The 18915-nt window shown below is 46.5% G+C and overlaps 2 protein-coding genes across 14 annotated transcripts in view; both read right to left on the reverse strand.

Moving 5' to 3' along the window:
• The window catches only part of LOC140898633 (E1A-binding protein p400-like), a 55888-nt gene extending 50719 nt beyond the window's left edge, over positions 1–5169 (reverse strand). For 5 of the 9 annotated variants that reach the window (XM_073312744.1, XM_073312745.1, XM_073312743.1 and 2 more), the window contains exon 1: positions 5042–5167. The gene's annotated coding sequence lies outside the window, so the exon portion shown is untranslated. Of the gene's footprint in view, positions 1–1374; positions 1834–3276; positions 3815–5041 lie in introns of those variants that run through there. The other 4 variants (XM_073312741.1, XR_012155050.1, XM_073312739.1 and 1 more) reach the window with 4 other exon arrangements.
• A 1511-nt stretch (positions 5170–6680) lies between these two features.
• On the reverse strand, positions 6681–18540 carry PUS1 (pseudouridine synthase 1). Of its 5 annotated transcripts, XM_073312641.1 has the most exons (7): positions 17849–17915; positions 16113–16200; positions 15486–15704; positions 13870–14007; positions 12750–12852; positions 11778–12475; positions 6681–9281 (listed from the first exon to the last, which is right to left on the reverse strand). In XM_073312641.1, the coding sequence occupies exons 3-7, from the start codon at positions 15693–15695 to the stop codon at positions 9234–9236; spliced, it is 1197 nt and encodes a 398-aa protein (XP_073168742.1). In that variant the 5' UTR covers positions 15696–15704; positions 16113–16200; positions 17849–17915; the 3' UTR covers positions 6681–9233. The 5 variants fall into 5 exon arrangements, with proteins under 5 accessions (XP_073168742.1, XP_073168737.1, XP_073168740.1 ...); XM_073312636.1 differs by lacking the exons at positions 16113–16200; positions 17849–17915 and adding an exon at positions 18043–18540; XM_073312639.1 differs by lacking the exons at positions 16113–16200; positions 17849–17915 and adding an exon at positions 18043–18061 and having other exon boundaries at positions 15486–15849.
• Between the last annotated feature and the right edge of the window lie 375 nt (positions 18541–18915).

Consider the following 18915-nt stretch of genomic DNA (forward strand, 5'->3'; position numbering starts at 1 on the left):
CAAAACTAGCCATGCAAGTTTAGGGGCAACATTTTATTGTTTTTAATTGATGAGAGATGCAGTCAAAAGTAGTGAATTCTTCTATAACATATCAAATTTAATGAAGGAAAAAATCTTGGGATGATACATAAATTAGAACTTTTGAACAGTATTTGAAATAGTTGCTGCTAAGATGAAAAAAAACAATTTCTAACTTGTATCTAGGTGGGCAGTTGCAGGAATATATCTCCATCTGCCTTGTTCTGTCACAATCTTTTCCCCAGAGAAAATATTGTGAAAAAAGAAAGTAATTATCCTTTTAAAATTTCTGAGAACTATGCAGCATTTTATTGATAATACTCCATTATACAGCTGTTTCACTGAAATCATAAGAGGAAAAAGCATATTTTGCTGTGAATCATGTATTGTTTCTAATAGACTTCTATCACAGTGGAAGTGTGTGCAATTATGAAGGCCTATCACAATTGGAACCCTTGTATTAAGTTCAACTCAAATCAAAAGGGTTTTTTAAACGTCCTTCCTAATATATAAGAATTACAAAGCTTCCCATGATAGAAACCCATAACATTTTATAAACAACAGGCACTTCAACCATTGCCTTTATTGATGCTAGGGATCATGACTGAGGTGCAGCAATATAGCAGAGTGGTTGAGAGAGGTGGAACAAAGGGAGAAAGAAAAGAGAAAATGAGTCAGAGCCTATACAGGTAACAAAGAGAATTAAGCCATTTGTATTTCTGTTACTGTATGACAACTTTCTAAGGAGATAAACTAATTAATAACTTTGGAAAGGAAGGAAAACAATTCAGTTTTGAAATTAACTAGGCTTTAAATTGCCAGCAGCGGACACTGCGCGATTACAAAACTTGCTTCTGGTCACAAAAGGGCCATGATCCAAATAAGAGCACAGCTAAGTGACACAATTAAGAACAAAAATGGTTCAAGTTAAGCAGAGTAAAGGCACCCCCCCCCGTACGTGAATATATCAACATTTATATCAACAAGAATTAATCTCATTCCCAAAGTTAATATATGCTTTTTAATTAAGAAAGAAAGTTTTCATGTCATCTTTCATTTTGTGACACTGTTTTACAAAATCCAGTTACAGCTGCTGTAGTTAAATAGGGGGAAAATGGAATCCTCAGCTTTAGGCAACAGACTTTACACCACACACACAATTTTAAGAACCCTTATGTCTGTTCAGATAGCAAACCACAATGTAATTAAACTACCTTGAAGATTTCACTAATTGCTATATAATTACTTGCCAAAGGAAGAAGACTGTGACTTTATTTTAAAATTACAATGAAAATGTATATGATTACGAGGATGTACATACTAAGCATCCCAATTCTTCTCCTTCATATTACTTACCTCCTGTGTGTTTCTGATGGCCTTCACCAAATTCTTCACTTGCTTGAAAAACACTTCTCTAGCAAAATCACTGTTCTTCGGAACTTGGGATCTCATGAGTACAAATATTTGTGCTACGTCTGTGCTTTCACTAATATTTCCTTTAGTGTCTCCATTCCAAGTTACTAAAGGTTTTTTACCTCATGATTGATAATCTCAGATTTTTCCTCCTCCTCCAGATCCAAACTACTTTGCCTAAGGTATGCTTGTAATGGCACACGGTATTTTTTCTTAAAAGCTAAGAAGTTCATCCTATTCCTTTTGACAATGTAGCAAGAAATAGTTCAATCAAGTATTCCTTCAGAACCCTCATCCATTCGTAGTGGCAATCTAAGCACTGCTTTCTTATCAGCAGTTTCTTGAGTTGTAGGTTGAATCTCTTCTAGCTTTTAGGGATTTTGCCCCCCTACTACTGTATATCTGTAGCGAAGCAAACAAGGTTAAACAAATCCTGTACAAGAGTAGCTCAAAAAGGAGGCGATGGTCAGCCAGGGCCTCAGTGGCCATATGGGCCTGCCTGCCAGTCCTCACACTGCCAGCCCAGGGGCTGCCACTGAAAATCAGCTATAGAAAGCACGGGGCTGGCCACTGAGACCTGGTCTTTTCCCCTTCCCCCAAACTCAAGAGCTTCTCCCTCAGCCCTTCAAGACCGCCTCCTCAGAACTTCTCCCCTTTTCCTCCAGGAGACCCCCCTCAGCATTTTCCCCACACCTCTTTTAGCTCCAGCTTTTAATCTACTTGATGTCCCATCATATACAATGGATCTGCTCAATTATTTTCCTTGGAACACTTGATGCTGTTAGAAGCTGCCCTTGGATACTAGTATTGATTCATGGTGGAAAATTAGTAGTTTTCATATGACATCGGCTAGTCACTGACAATGTTTGCTTCACTAGCTATAGGTCCAAGATGCTGAATGAAACAATCTGTGAATGAGGTTGTCAAAACCTGAATTCTCATACAACAGCAGTTGCTCCAGAATATGGAAGTTGTACCCATGCTTGAGCTTTCTTGATATACAAAAAGTCCATAATTTGAAGGCCTCAGATTAATTAATCTCCCAACACACCAACATTTACAAATCTTGGTGTTAAATATTGAAGCCAGGATCTAGAATGTCTACCTAAACATTTGGTAACGACAGCACCAGTACAGAGCTGGATTGTGTAGGGCTTTGAGACTGAACCTGTTGGAGCAATGGCAAAATAACTAGAGTATGTGCTAGAGATCAATGCTCAAACCTCCTTTGGACAACGTTGGATTTGTGATTAGCAATAAGATAAACATTATCTGCTGGATTCCTAGAGCTGCTGGTCAAACTGCAGTGTCATGTTCCCATTCTGCCCAGCTACTGGAATTCAACTCATTATAAATAGTTATATTTGGTAACTGTGGTGCAGGCAGGCTTCCAGAGGAGATATATCCCTTAAGGGCAGGGGATACAGGGAAGCAGCACAGCAACATAGATATCATACATCGAGACAGAAAATATATCGGATAGGCAGCTCCTTGTATTTCTCTGCACGCCCAATTTACCTTAACAATAGAGATGACTAAGTCCAAACAACATTAACACAGTAATTAATATCCATAAAAGCAAGGAAGATCTGAGTTAAAGTAAAACATACATGTATCCAATATACACCATATATCCCTCATTTGGGTACCTGCTTAGGCCATGTCTAGACTAGGAATCTTGTTTGTGTTAGTACTACATTTCTTTGCTTTAGTCTTCTATTGCAAGTTAAATATTTAGGTTTGTGTGTCATTTTGTGCTTGTCAATCTATTTGATGCTTCTTCTAGCACCAACCCTGGAAACAGCAACATTTTCAAGGCAAGAGTGAAGCAGTAAATGTTCTTACTATATATATATCCAGGTCTGAAGTAAGGGTGCCCAGTGTGTCTTGTTTCAAGCGATGCCCCAGATTTTTAGAGGACTCCCCTTGCGCCTTCCCGAGGCCTAAAAACCAGCTGGAGGGGGGCCACGCAGCACCAAGCTTAACTCAGCCTGTGTTTTGTTGGGTTGTTTTTAACAAACCAGCGGTTAAGGAGCGTCTGTCCCAGGAGCACAGAGAGTCAAGCAGCCTATTCTGGGGGTAACCTTAAACCCCAGAAAGGCACAGACACCTGCGTGGAGGCATCAAGCTTTAGGGGCGGTGTAAGGCTCAGCAAGGAGACAGGTCGTCCCCTGCCCCGGACAACGGCAGCACGGGGCTGCACCCACCACAGCGCTGACAGCTGCGTGACAGGGTCCCTGCGGGAAAACGGGACAGACACTCGCTCAGCCAGGGCCTCGGGGGCCCCAGGGGTCTGCCAGCCCGCCCACCAGCCCAGGGGCTGCCACTGATGATCAGCGACAGAAGGCACCGGGCTGCTGTCCACCGGGATCTGGCGCCAGCCTCTTCCCCGCCCCCAAGAGCTTACCCCTCGCCCCCCAAGCTTCTCCCCCTCAACCGAGCGAGCCCAGCCCAGCCCCGCCCCCTCCGAGCCTCTCCCCCGTTCAACAGAGCGAGCCCAGCCCCGCCCGAGCTTCTCCCCCCTCAACCGAGCGAGCCCCGCCCCCTCCGAGCTTCTCCCCTTCAACCGAGCGAGCCCAGCCCAGCCCTCTCCGAGCCTCTCCCCCTTCAACCGAGCGAGCCCAGCCCAGCCCTCTCCGAGCCTCTCCCCCTTCAACCGAGCGAGCCCCGCCCCGCCCCCTCCGAGCCTCTCCCCCTTCAACCGAGCGAGCCCCGCCCCGCCCCCTCCGAGCCTCTCCCCCTTCAACCGAGCGAGCCCCGCCCCGCCCCCTCCGAGCCTCTCCCCCTTCAACCGAGCGAGCCCCGCCCCGCCCCCTCCGAGCCTCTCCCCCTTCAACCGAGCGAGCCCCGCCCCGCCCCCTCCGAGCCTCTCCCCTTCAACCGAGCGAGCCCAGCCCCGCCCCCTCCGAGCCTCTCCCCTTCAACCGAGCGAGCCCAGCCCCGCCCCCTCCGAGCCTCTCCCCTTCAACCGAGCGAGCCCCGCCCCGCCCCCTCCGAGCCTCTCCCCCTTCAACCGAGCGAGCCCAGCCCCGCCCCCTCCGAGCCTCTCCCCCTTCAACCGAGCCTCTCCCCCTTCAACCGAGCGAGCCCAGCCCCGCCCCCTCCGAGCCTCTCCCCTTCAACCGAGCGAGCCCAGCCCCGCCCCCTCCGAGCCTCTCCCCTTCAACCGAGCGAGCCCAGCCCCGCCCCCTCCGAGCTTCTCCCCCGTTCAACAGAGCGAGCCCAGCCCCGCCCGAGCTTCTCCCCCCTCAACCGAGCGAGCCCCGCCCCCTCCGAGCTTCTCCCCCTTCAACCGAGCGAGCCCAGCCCCGCCCCGCCCGAGCTTCTCCCCCCTTCAACCGAGCGAGCCCCGCCCCGCCCGAGCTTGTCCTCCACCCCCTCGGGGACCGTCTCGCCTCTGAACACCCCCCTCTCAGAGCTGGTCCCCCGCCCTCAGGCAGCTCCCCTCGACCCCGCCCCGCCGCGGGAGTGTCTCCGGCCTAGCCCCGCCTCCCAGCGGCCCTTCGGCCCGGCTCAGAGAAGTCCCGGGTGGTACCACCGCAAGCTCACCCTGAAGGGGGAGAAATGCCGGGTGGGGTGTACCACTCCGGGCCCTGGCGCAGTGACTCACCTTAGCCGGGAAGAGCGAGGCTGTCGGGCGAGGGGCGATCACAAGCGCGGGGGGGGGGGACAGAGAATGGCGGAGGACTCCGCTACGGGCACCCGGCAGGGACAGAACAGCGAGGGTTCCCAGCCACCTCCACTTCCCCTCTGCTCTGTGCTCACCAGAGGCGCTGTTGTCGGACAAGAGCAAGGGGAGGCAGGAAGGGGGGACAACCCTCATCTTGCTACACAAGTTGCTAGGGTGCCTGCACCGCTTCACGGCCCAATTCCAACGGGACAGGGCTGCCAACTCCCCATGTGTTGCCTTCTAGCTGGGGGTAAGTGGTGTGTGTCCGTAAGCCCCAGCTCCTGGAGTCATGTTACTATGGAAGAATCACCACTTTCCTATTAAAAAAACAAGTAAGTTAGGACCCACCTGCACCCTGCAGGCGCACAAGGCAAATAAGAACCAATCTGTCTTTTCTCTAAATCACATTAGTTCTGAGCGTCTGACTAATGCTGCCTGGCAAGATGAGCTGGGCCAGACTTATTACGCATGGCTGGTCTGTGCTAGAAAGTTGGACCAGCTTAACTACATTGCTCAGGGCTGTGAACAAATTCATGCACCAGGCGAGTAACTAAGCCTAAACCCCACTCCTAATCCTACCACTAAGTTGATAGGAAAATTCTTCCATTGACCTAGCTACCATCTCTTGGAGAGGTAGACAGGGCAGCACAGCTGTTAACAGTGCTGCTTATAATTTTTCTAGTGTAGACGTACCCACAGACACAGGCAGCTGCCCAGACAAGTGTGGACCAAGTTTTCAATTGTAGAAGGCCTGGTCTGTACATGAAGTTATATTGGTATAACAATGTGAGTTAGGAGTCTTTTTTTTAAAACCATTATAGTTTGAGTTCAAGCCCTAGTGTAGTCTAAGTTATCCAGTATAAAGGGAACATCACTTACGGTCTAGATAATACTTAGTCCTGCCTGTGCCATGAGTGCAGGGGACTGAACTAGATGACCTCTCAAGGTCCCTTCCAGTCTTATGATTCTATTTCACTTCACAAACCACAATATGACTTGGTCTACACTACAAACTTCTGGCAGCATAGTTACGTCTGCTAGGGGTGAGAAAAATTCACAAAGCTCTGGGCAACATAGCTATGCCTGCAGAACGTCCACTGTCGGTGGAACTATGCTGACAAAAGAGTGCTTTGGCAATTTAGCTACCTACCATTGTTTTTAGTATGTTGGTGAAAAAGCTGCACCTTAAATAGGGGGGTATGCTGGCATAGACTCTGTAGTTTAGACATCGCTTAAGATACTGGCATAAACAACCACACCCACACTGCAGGTAGGGGAAGCTTGCTACTTTAATTGTACTAGCACAGTTAAAGCAACAGAAAACCTTCTAGTGTAAGCAAGTACTAAAAGCAGATTTTATAAAAGCCCACGTCTATCTCCAGGAATCTTTACATTAAATTTGAAGAAGTATCCCAATGAACAAACAATGGGTTTATTTGCTTTCAAATCAAACATTCCTGTGTGGAATCTGCAACCCAGACATTGTAGTATTATGCCAGCGAATGAGAACTCAGAACTGGAACGGACAGCAGCCTCTCCAAGGTAAGGGGCACAAAGTAAACAACACACAGAGAGCAAATAAAGTAAAAAATTTCAATTTTAATGATCAGGGCAGTTTCCTCTAAAGGTTACAAATGAAAGTTCCCATTGAGTTGACAATATTCCCATGGTTATTTTATTAAGAATGACCCAAACTTTGCTCACAGATTGAGGTTGATTTAAAAAAAAAAAGAAGGAAGAGATGATAAAGATGATACAAGTTATACAAAATATTGAGGGATGTAAAAGAATATCTAGGGGAAGAGAGCATCTCCTGAAGGCACACTGAGACATACCCCTCACATTCCTGCTTTTACCTACAAGACAAAATATGGATCAAGACCTTCTGCGGATAAAAATAAAACTCCTAATTAAAACACAAGAGCATAATATTGGCAGCAACTTATTAATAAAGGTAAAAGGACAAACCACTCTGGCAGAAGTGGAGTCCACAAGGAATCCTAAGTCCAGAGGCCTTAAGACAGAAACCATTTAATACATTGCACAGAACTAAACAGAGGAGACAGCCCTTCAAAAAGAGAACAGTATTACATTCAGTGGAGACCATAGGCTTAATTCACATCCACAGGTGCTATCGTTTGTGTGTCAAACCCACAGGGAATGTTGTGCCAGTAGGAATTTACATCCATTGCCATCAATGCCACTGCCCTCCCCCAGGACCAGCTCAGGAAGGGAGCTTTAATTTACACAGCTCTGAGCCTCTTTTGAAGCCCACCTGGTGAAGTTTAGCTGGAAAGGGCTCAATCAGCATGTTTCCTAGGCCTGGTCTCTGCTTCAAATGCAGGTTGACATAGCTATGGTGATCGGGGTGTGAAAAAGCTACACCCCGAGTGCTGTAGCTATGTTGACCTAACTCCTGGTGTAGATGCAGCTAGACTGACAGAAGCATGCTTCCGTCAACCTACCTACAGCATCCCTACAGTGATAGAAAAATCCCTCTGTCGCTATATCTACCCTGTGGGTTATGCTACCATAGCTATGGTGCTGTACCTATGCCATACAGTCCCGATAATGTAGAGATGCCTTTAGGCATCCCATTCCTAAGGCACCAGCTGGCTCCAGGGCCCCCGTTAAGTACGAGGGTTGTGGGAGGCTTGCACCACTGCTACTTCTCTCTCCCACCCCCAAAGGAAGTTGGTCCCACAGATGGTGAATTAAGCCCAAAGTCTGACCAAAAAAATCCGTAGCAGCTTCATATGCCCAAAACACAGAAGACTAAAATGTAACTCATGGAGGAACAATGGCCGTCAGGCCTTGGTTAAAAGCAGCTGTCTCTTAAGCAGTGTTGCATACTCTCCCCTCTAAACTCTTTCAAGGTTAGGGGCTTATTCTCCTCTTCTTCTTCCAAATTTTCAGCCACAACCTCTGAAATCATGTGTGTAGGTGTGCACACCTACTTGACAGCACATAAAATTCCCACATTATTGCACACAACCCCCCCATCTGAATGGGCAGATGAATAATGAGGATTTGTCCATGCAACGTTTCTGTGTGCTAGGTTGAAGCCTACTGAAAATTTGAACCTTACATTTTACACATTTAGGCCAAAATGTAACCAAGAGCTACCTAGCAAGTAGAGCGGGATGCCAAACCACCAGCAATATACCTGGCAATCTACCACAGGCAGTACTGAACCCCTTCTAAGGTTTCGTAGTTTGCGTTTGTGATAACAGTACACTACATGTTCAAAGTGGTTTAACAAACCTTAATTAAAGGGTTTGTGAAACAATTACTTGGGCTGGAGATACTCTGCATACATAGGCAGCTATACATCTATGTTCTGGGATTGTCCAAGTACAAGAACACATTGGAACCATCTGTTGTTAATAACATCTTTAAAATAAAAGGATCAACGTATCCCCTCATACACACATACCAGCCCGCTTTCCAAAAGTAGATCTCATTCATGAAAGGGACAGTTTCTTAAGCTTAGAGATGGCAAAGAAAGTTAAGTCTCTATCTAGCCAGAGAATCCATTGGTATAACAATAGATTTCTGATCCCACACAAATTGCATGTGAAAGTCATGGACAGTATGCAAAAAAAAAAAAAAAGAAAAAAGTCTCTCTCTCAAATTTTGGAAATCACTCCAGCTACAGATGAAGAAATTCTGTAAACTAAAGAGATTTTTAAAATAGTACATAGATGTCTTCAATTTATAAAAGAAAAAGAAAAAAAATCTATTTTAAAATGTTTTGCACTTGCCTTATGTAGAGATTACATATGTTTAAATAACTGTATGTTTCATATAAGCACTTTTACTGTAATAAAAACATAATTCAAATTACATAATTCCTGCACAATAAGATTCCTTTATAAAGTACATTTTTTGTTACTTTAGTTTTCAAGTATTCCACGTTTCAATGCATCAGTTAGTGGTGTACACAGTCACTTTCAGGGTCACTGCTGCATTATTCTCCCCCCCCCAGTTCCTTTTGGTCATCTGTGACAACTCATTTTCAGCATGCAAGAAAACCTCTGCTTTACTGGATTGCTGGATTTAGAAAGGCCACTTAGTTCTACCCAAACTGAATCACAAGCAGCAAAGATCCCAGCTCCTGCTATTTACTGACTCAGTCAGAGTCATCGTCACAACCATCACTGCCTTCAAGATCGTTGCTCTGCAAAGTAGAATGAAAAAAAAATGGTTTTGTCATCAGCTTATTATAGACCCAAATCAAAAGACTGGATCGAAACTGCTCCAAAGTCTAGGGAAAGGTGAATCTGGATCCAAACTTCATGACTTGGACCCACCTCTAGTTACTGCATTTGAAATTATAGGGAGTCGGGGGGGGGAGAAATACTGTCTTTTACTTCTTATGGCAGATAGTGAAATGGAAGAATCCAGTTCCATATAGCTCCACGGAAGCAATAACTTACAGGGATGCTGTCAGGTCAATTTAGATGCCTAACAGGAATAACAATTCTGTCATTATTGTTAGCACAGCAGAGCCAATACATCTTAAGATGAGAAGCAGGATTTTATTCTCTCATACCTCATTAATAGAATTGTTTACTAAATTCTAAGCAATTGCTGAAGGACTCTGTTCAGTTAAGTGTGAAACTGAATGATGACAATCTGCAGCATACTGAAAACACAGGGAGAGCATATAAAACTTAATTTAAAAACACAATGAACGACACAGGGCTCCTGTACCTAGTGTATTCTTCCTTTTCATATTTAAGTCAACGAAAACCTCCACATTTCTTGAAGCCGTCACAAAACTGAGAATTTCCCCAGAGCACTCCAGAATCTATGGACCTCACTGCAAAATTTAGGTCCAAATTGTCATAGAAATAGGGCCCTGTGTACAAGTGCTGAAAAGTAAGTTCCTTTTTTAAAAATGTGTTCAGTTGTACAGAAACAATCTAAGGGGCTATTAGTAACACATATAAGGAAACTGGTTTAAAGTTTGAATTCTACACTGACATTGTCCCTTGAAAGAACGAGCCAATGTGACTGAATAAAGTCAAGGGTTCTGCAGTGTTTTCTTAGCACAAATATTCAGAGTGCAGTTATAATAAAGAAAAGCACTGTCAGCAATGATCACGGTATGGCTTAGGATGATGGATTTCCAACTGTTGATTTAAAACCAAATGCAAACAGCTGTATGTAGCTTTGAAAAGGAAATGGCCTTTTCTATTATAAAATAAAAAGACTGTAAATGTATCCAACTACAAAACCATCAGCACAACATGCTGCAGTGTAAATAGGCTAAAAAACTTTTATTATGGAATCTGTCACAAAACTCCTTATTTATCTGTTCCCAGCCAGCCCGTGACAACTGCAAATCTGATGTATTTGTTTGAGTTTATTGATAACAAGCACAAATGGTTTCTGCTAGCCCAGCAGCTCAGTGCTTCTTTAACATGTCATCAGTGAGCCTTCATTATATCATCATCAAACAGCACTGGAGGCAGGAGAGAATTCTTTGTACCTTTCTGAGTCACATTAAACCAAATTAAGGTGGCATGTGGTATAAGCATTTTACATCAAGTGACAACAGTGTTTCCATGCACTGTATCTACATCAGCACCACCACAGCAAAACAATTACCAGAAGTACAAAAATAACCCTGACAAGTCTCTAGTTGTCCTTATTCATGCAGTTCATCCAGGCTGTGGATTTTAATTTCAATATTAGAATTTTGTTTCATGCCAAAACAAATCATAAAATGTTAGCGGTGGAAGAGACCTAGTCTGACCCTTGTCAGTGCAGGATTGTTCCCAACACAGCGAGACCCTAATTTAAAGAACTGCTAACTAAAGATTATTCAATCACCACTCCAAGTTTTCAGGTGTGCTGCAAGACATTCATTAAAAAAATAAATTAGGATTCCATTGAGTTGTTTTTCTAGTACTGTCTCCAGCTTAGTTTTAACAGGTCCCAAGCAAACAATGTTTCCACGACTCCCTTGGGAGACTATTCCCCAGCCCAACATATCTCTCAGGAAGATCTGAATTTCAGTCTACAAATTCCCTTTCTTAATACTATATCCCATATCTCCTCGTTATACCTATTCAAATCAATAGCAGTTCCATGCACTAAAAGTTTCATCTTACAACTTCCTATTAAGCTCAGTGGGAGTTTTGGCTACTGGTGGGTTTGCAGGATTGGGTGCAGAGTAATTAAACTTACTTTCCTCTGAGTTTAAGATTCTTTGCAAGTGAACAGACCATTAAACAAAACAGAAAATTAGATAAAGGATAAGAGAGTTCTCCGTGCAAATTGGTATTTAAAGGGACCCTACCAATTTGAAATTTAGTCTATCTTGAATTCAAGTTAGTTACAGATAGCAACATCTGCCCCTGGCTCCCAACCCAGATTTATATGGTTTAGCAATCACATCTTCCTGCGCTTTAATATATTTCTTCCTTTTTCCACTTGCCATGTGCAAAACTAACAAAAAGCAGTGAAAGGGACTATCCGCAAAATGCTGTCATATATATATGTATTTCTCGACATCTGGATATGATTATTTTAGACTAGTCTCTTTAAGTGATAGTTATGTTAGGTGGTGTAGTGACAGCAGGTAAAAGTGTTCAGGAAGAAAAGCAATTTTTTTTTTTTTAAATTGACAGTATTCCTCTAAAAAGATAATAGTTTCAATCATTACCTTTGAGTTTCTGTCATTGACTTGTACCCCTGAAGAAGTGGCATTGAAGTCATGGATGGAGAGCGTGCTCAGCCAGTTCACCATGGATTGCTCCTCCCTTTCAGTGTTGATAATAGTGGGATAGATATGTTGCTCTTTGAAAACAGCGATCTTCTCCTCCTCCTCCGTCCATTCCAGTGGCTCATGTAAACCATCATTTCCAAAGCGTCTATTGTACTTTTCAAAGTGCACCTTTTCCAAGACCAGCCCAAGCCCTGGAGCTTTGGGGACATCCACCTTTTCCTCTCCCCAGCTGCGCTCCATGATGGACTCCGGTGCATAGCCTTTCACTACAGCTATCACCAAACCAATCATCTTCCTTATTTGGTGCATCATAAAACTCTGTCCTTTCACCTTTATCACTGCAAATTCCATGCACTCCTTCACAAAGGGCTCTTCGCAATATATCTCCATGATGTACCGTTTGGCACTGGGGTCTTTGGGTCCCTTCTGAGAAGTGAAGTTGTGGAAGTTATGGGTCCCTTTGTAGCAAGCAAGAAGCTTGTTGACTTTCTCAAGAGTCTCTTTGTTCAGACGGTAAGTTTTGTCTTGGATATCACGGTCTTTATGAGCAAAGGCAAACGTTGGTAGCATGTAGAAGTAGGTTCTGGCATCACACTTGTTCTTGGAGCTGAATCCTCCGGTGACTCTTTTCAGTCCTCATTTTAAAAATGACATTTTGTTAACAAAACTTTTGAATCAGCCAATTTCAGCCACATTACAATCCCCGCCCACCAAGAAGAAACTATATAAAATAGAAGGTGTGGGGGGGGACAGGGGGTAGAACAAAAAAACCCTTTTCACATTGAAATATTTGAGGGGGAAAAAAATCTGAATGATATAGCAAAAAGCTCCATGATAAAGAATTCCTCTTTAAACTAAAATCAGTGTTTGTACAGACTGCTGGGATACCCACTTTTTCATTATTCTTACCCAGAATTCTGATATGAGAAGGAAGACAGTTATTGATCTTTTCTAAAACGTCATCTATCAGCCAGATCTTCAGTGACACAATCTGTCCAGCGGCAGACACGCCCTATGAAAACAAAAACAACGAGAACACACATTGGTAGTTGTGCCACAGTGAAAGATCTGTATGAGAACAAAAATTTAAAATGGATAGTCTGTTTACATTCTCAGTTCATTTTTTTTTGCTGTTATTGGTCATTGCAAACTGAAGTGAAGAACCATAAAGTCAAAATCACACAGAAAGACACACAAGTAAATTCAGCACCACTGCAAACCTAAAGATGCATGGTATTTTTCCCCCACTTGTAAAACTGCGATAACAAAGAGTTTAAAGGATTTTCCCTGAATCACATAGAAGCCTACTGTAGCAAAGCCATGAACAGAACCCAGATCTCCCAACTGTGTGCTTCAGCCACAAAATCATCTGTCCACTCATGGGCTAGCAGTGTAGTTTGGTTAGTGTGGAGGAAGGGATAAGGTTGAAAATATATTATACTATCACTCTCTGCTGTGGTATTTCACTGCATTTGAGTCATACAAAACCAAACACATGCTGTATGCAAGTCTGTACATCATGGTAGCATCTATGAATCTCAGTTAAGAATTAGGGCCCCCTTTGTGCTAGACACCACATAGTCAAAGAACAAAAACAGTCCCCAACCCAAAAAATTCCTAATATATCAAACAGGATGGAACAAACAGGGCAGGAGTGGGTTGGGAGGAAGAAGTAACAAATAGATGAACACAGTTAAAGTAAAAAGAAAAGGAGTACTTGTGGCACCTTAGAGACTAACCAATTTATTTGAGCATAAGCTTTCGTGAGCTACAGCTCACTTCATCGGATGCATACTTTCCACAGTATGCATCCGATGAAGTGAGCTGTAGCTCACGAAAGCTTATGCTCAAATAAATGTGTTAGTCTCTAAGGTGCCACAAGTACTCCTTTTCTTTTTGCGGACTAACATGGCTGCTACTCTGAAACCTATTTCTCATCTGTGATCCAAAATGCACATGACCAGAGACAGTCACAACAATCTCAGTGCTACTAGCTTCTGTTAGAGCATGAAAGAAAGAGCTTCAACACCTTGTCTGTTCGCGCACACCTCTGAAAGGACATTTTTTTCATATCTTCACCGTGGTTTTCTGGAATGCACCCTGACCGAATGAGGGCAGATACTAAATCATCCTCGATCGTCTTGAACTGCGAGGACCCCAAGTTTCGCTGAAGATAAAATAGAGGAAGAAAACTATAATTAATACTTTCTTTGAAGACCCATCGTTACCCAGAACCCAATAACCACTAGAGTCCCAATCAATTTTCAAAGTTATCTCTTCACAAAACAAACAGCACTGCCCCTCTCTAGCAAACCCTACCAATTATATTTTACCTGGAGTTATGAATGAGACAGATACACTTTCAGTATTTCTTTTACTATTGTAGCTGGTAACAAATAGAAGTGATTTCAGATGATTCCTCAACCTCTGCCCAAACCATGAGTAACTGGATTTATATGGAGATTACAAATGACCCATCTGTGGGTCTGCAACACAAGACCAAAGGAGATGTTATTCCAGTACAGCCAGCGTCACTCCAAAGCCAGCACACTGGAATTGAGTCACCATATTCATAAATTAGATTTATACATGCTTCGATTGTATAAATCTAAGGGTTCACAACTTTGCTGCTACTATTGCATTAGAAAAGTCACTTTCTGCACAGCGTGGTTAAGAGAGCAGCCATGTATCTGTGGGCTTGTCTATCCTGGAGACATTTTGTAGCAGTTTTGTTATACTGCTGCTACACCAACACAAACCCACCCCCGCTATGTAATTTAGCTGCAGCAGGGCAGTTTAGCCTGTTTCCAAACTGAAGTAAGCCACTCCAGTGCAGCACATCAAAACCATGGGGCTGCATTAGGGCAAGTATCCCCAGTATAGACAGGTTCAAAAAATGCAACAGAAAGAGGCAGAAATGTAATCTGCATGTTTTGGGGCCATGTGCCGTGTTTCAATGGTACACTGAATACCCATCTACACTACAGGACACATTCCGGAATGTAATGCTTATTACCATTTTTGCTTGTACACAACTAAACGTAAGAACATACGAATGGCCATACTGGGTCAGACCAAAGGTCCATCCAGCCCACAGATGCTTGTGTCCTGTCTTCCGACAGTGGCCAAACACATTTTAGAAGTGAAATGAGCAGGGCGGGGAAAATCCAAGAGCCAGTGAAACAGCCACAACTGCAGAGCCTCAACCAGAGAGCTCAATGGAAAGGTAGCAGGGACGTTATAAGATAGCACTAGGGTCATTCATTGAACTGGTGGAGCTGCAGCATGGTGCTTTCAGTGCACACAGCAGGCTTATCTACAGCAAGGTTTTTCTGAAAAATCTCCCTTCGTTGCTACAGCTCTGGTACAGTTCTACCAGGATCTGCACTGGTGGGAAAGCTGGTGCGGACTGGCTGCTAGCATAACAAACTATGTTCTCTGAATGACACTAACACATCTGAATCTGAGGTTAAGCGAGGCGTGTCCCAGCCTCCTGGATTTCTGGAGCCTACGGCTTCTCGTCCTTCTTGGTTACCACCTCCCTCCCCTCATTTCAGACACAGCACTACTTTGGACATATTGATGGAGACAGACATGCACCCCAAACACAAGAGGCTGAATAGTATTTATTGCCTAACCACATACTTGCATCCCATGGTAGCCTTTCCCAGAATATGCCATCAACAGAACAATCTTCCTTTTTGGAAATTTTTTATTCTGATCCTCCACATCCTTTTGGCTTCTCTTGAACCGTTTGTCTTGGTGTCCATTTTCCTCTTGGTTTTCTGTTTCCTCATTGCTGCTCTTAAATCTTTTTGCCTGACTGGCAGCAGTTGCTCTCATATCCCCAGCCATTGCAAACCACTGAAAGTGACAGAGCAGGAAGCAGGCTTCAGCAAGTAGTCGAACAACAAAACGGCACCTCCATCAGTGGAAAAAACAAACAGCGAATGGATCACACCCAGCACTTGGGCCGCAGTTTAATATTTTTGGTTGTGAGCTGGAGAAACTGTGGGGAAAGTAATTTAAGAAAATTTCCACTTGGCTGTGTCTACACTATTGACACTACAGTGGCATAGCTACCTCTGCATAGATTAAGCCTACGCCCATGGAAGGGATTTTTCCATCAGTGTAGGACACCACCTCTACACTCCTCTTCCCCAGCTAAACTACAGTAGCTAGTTTTTTTTCACACCCCGGATCAACGTAGCGATGTCAACCTAACTTAGACCAAGCCTGTGCCAGTATTTTGCAATTTGGTCACATTCTCACCCTTTCTTGTCCAACATTGGTCCAAACAGGGTTGCACAGCTGTTGGTCCACAGCTGTTCCTTGAGCAAGGTGCCCAATGGTGCTCCCCCTGTTTATAAATGAACTAACAATATTATTCCTAGCTCTTTAATAGTGCTTTTCATACAATCACAAAGCACTTTACAAGCATCTTTAGCCTCATTTTACTTATCAGGAAACTAAGATGTACGGGAGGAGACTTGTCCAAGGTCACCCAACAAGCCACTGACAGAGCTAGGAATGGAACCCAGCTTTCTCCTGGATCCCCCACTGTTGTCTCTCTCCACTAGGCCACACTCTCGTATGAAGTTTCAGTCAGCCGGGTGGCCAGAGGGAGCTACGAAGCCAGCGCTCTGGGCGGAGGCAGCACACAAAGCTGCTTGGCCATGCCTCCGCCTAGGAGCTGAGCTAGGGGGATGTCCCCGCTTCTGGGGAGGCACGGAGCCAGGTAGGGAGCCTGCTGGCCCCACCACGCACACACCCAGCACCAGCAGGGTCCTGGGCCCCGAACCACCGCCGCTCCCCAGCACCCGTGGCATCCCCAGGGCCACCCCTCCCCAGCACCTTTGGCACCCCCAGGCCACCCCCCCCCCCAAGATTTAGTCTGGGGCATATAGTAGAAATCATGGAGAGATCACGGGCTATGAATTTTTGTTTACTGCCTATGACTTATCCATAAATTTTACTAAAAATACCCATGACTAAAACGCAGCCTTAGTGATGGCATATGCCACAGCATATATTATCTAATACAGAATGCTTGAGAACGGCCACCTTGAGAGAGTGAGGCAGGGAAGTGCATAAGAGACACAGAATCAAGGAAGTGTAGGACTGGTTAGTTGACAAGAAGTCATCTAACCCAGTCCCCTGCACTCAAGGCAGGACTACCTACCAACTTGACCATTCCTGACAGGTGTTTGTCTCACCTGTTCTTACAAACCTCCAGTGAGGAGATGCTGCAAACTCCCCAGGCAATTTGTGCCAGTGCTGAACTACCCTGACAGTTAGAAACAGTGGGGTGGGAAGAGGTATTGTTTCATATTCTCTGTGTATATATAAAGTCTGCTGCAGTTTCCACGATATGCATCTGAGGAAGTGAGCTGTAGCTCACGAAAGCTCATGCTCAAATAAATTGGTTAGTCTCTAAGGTGCCACAAGTCCTCCTTTTCTTTTTTCCTTAATGTGCAACCTAAACCGCCCGGGCTGCAATTGAAGCCCACTGCATCTTATCCTAGCCTCAGAGACTCACAAGAACCACTTTTCACCCTCCTCCTTCGGGCACTTTATGGACTTGAAAACCGTTATCACAGAATCTCAGGGTTGGAAGGGACCTCAGGAGGTCACCTAGTCCAACCCTCTTCCCCCCCAGCTTCTCCTCTCCACACTAACCAAACCCAGCTTTTTCTCTCTTCCCTCATAGGGCATGTATCCTAGACCTTTAATCGTCTGTGTTGCGCTCCTCCGGACGTTCTCCAATTCGTCCCCCTTTTTCCTGAAATCTGGCGCCCACGACGGGGGGTCACCCCACCCCCACCCCCCACCTGAGGCGCTGGACGCCCCCCGCGAGGACCTAGCCCTGAATGGAGGAAGCTGCACCATCAGGATCAGACACTTTCCCCCTCCCTGCGCCCATCTTCCAGCCTGCGAGCCCAGCCGCGCCCCCCCGGAGGAGCCCGGGGGCCAGGCGAAGGGCCCGCCCGCCAGACACGGGTACATACGCCGGGCGCGCTCTTCAGCCCCCCGCCGCCGCCGCCGCCGCCCGATCTCGCCGAGAGGCCCCGGGCCACCGCCCTGAGAAGTCGCCACCGCCCAGGCATGGCCCCCGCCAGGTCCGCCCGCCCCGGGGGAGTCCGGGGGAACAGCCCCGCCCCCAGCAAGGGCGCCACGAGCTGCAGCGGCCGCGGCCACTTACGCGGCTCTCGCAGGGCTGGGGCTCGGCGGCCGGCACCACGTGGGCACAGTCACCGCCACCCCCCGCCCGGGATCCCCTACGGGCGCCGGCTCGGGACACGCTTCCCTTCCCAGCGCGCCGCGCGGCCCCGGTGCTGAGAGGAGCTGGAGGAGGAGCGCGGGGCGAGCGCCAGGCGGGCCGGCCAGGGCGTGCTGCTGGGGGGCTGCCCGCGCCCTGCGAGCCACCTCGGCCCCCGCAGGGGACCGGGCAGCCTGCAGAACGGAGCCCCGCCCGGATCCGCGCTCCCCTGGCGCTGCGCAGACCCCGGAGGGCCGGTCCCAGGCAGCCAGGAGCCCGCTGGATTCCGGATTCCCCAGCATCGGGGGCGGCCGGGGAGGGGGGGGGGCGCCGAGCTCTGTCAGTGTAACGAAGGCGGCTTGGCTCAGCCCCGCCTGTCCCCTGGCATCCAGGCCCCGCCTCCGGCCCCTTCATCTGTGGTGACATTCGCTCCAGCGCCGGCCCTGGCCTTCCCTCCTGCCCCACAGCCAGATCTCCCCCCCGCCCCCGCCCGCCTTGCGCTACCCTCCTCAGCCTCACGCCCTCTCCCTGGTGCCCCTAGGGTGACCAGACAGCGAGCGTGAAAAAAGCCGGACGGGGTGGGGGGTAATAGGAGCCTATATAAGAAAAAGCCCCCAACTATGGACTGTCCCTATAAAATCGGGACATCTGGTCACCCGAGCTGCCCCTGCCCCTTCTCTTGCTGGCTCCGGCGTGCCCCCTCCGTCTCTAAACAGATCTCGGCCCTCCACAACCTTGTCATATTTCATCCCTCCACCTCCTGGCTCTCCCCTTTTCTGAGCCTGCCCAGCCTCTCTCTCCCCTTCCCTGGGGCTG

This window comes from Lepidochelys kempii, chromosome 15 (genome assembly GCF_965140265.1).
Source record: "Lepidochelys kempii isolate rLepKem1 chromosome 15, rLepKem1.hap2, whole genome shotgun sequence".
Taxonomy (NCBI): Eukaryota; Metazoa; Chordata; order Testudines; family Cheloniidae; genus Lepidochelys; species Lepidochelys kempii.

Excerpts from the sequence above, each read along its gene's own strand:
- PUS1 (XM_073312636.1), bottom strand. The coding sequence starts at position 18,525 with ATGTCACCACAGATGAAGGGGCCGGAGGCGGGGCCTGGATGCCAGGGG. Across the intron at positions 12,853-13,869 it reads GGTGTGCGCGAACAGACAAG|GGCGTGTCTGCCGCTGGACA; the intron begins GTGTTGAAGCTC and ends TTGTTTTCATAG. Across the intron at positions 9,282-11,777 it reads TCAATGACAGAAACTCAAAG|AGCAACGATCTTGAAGGCAG; the intron begins GTAATGATTGAA and ends TCTACTTTGCAG.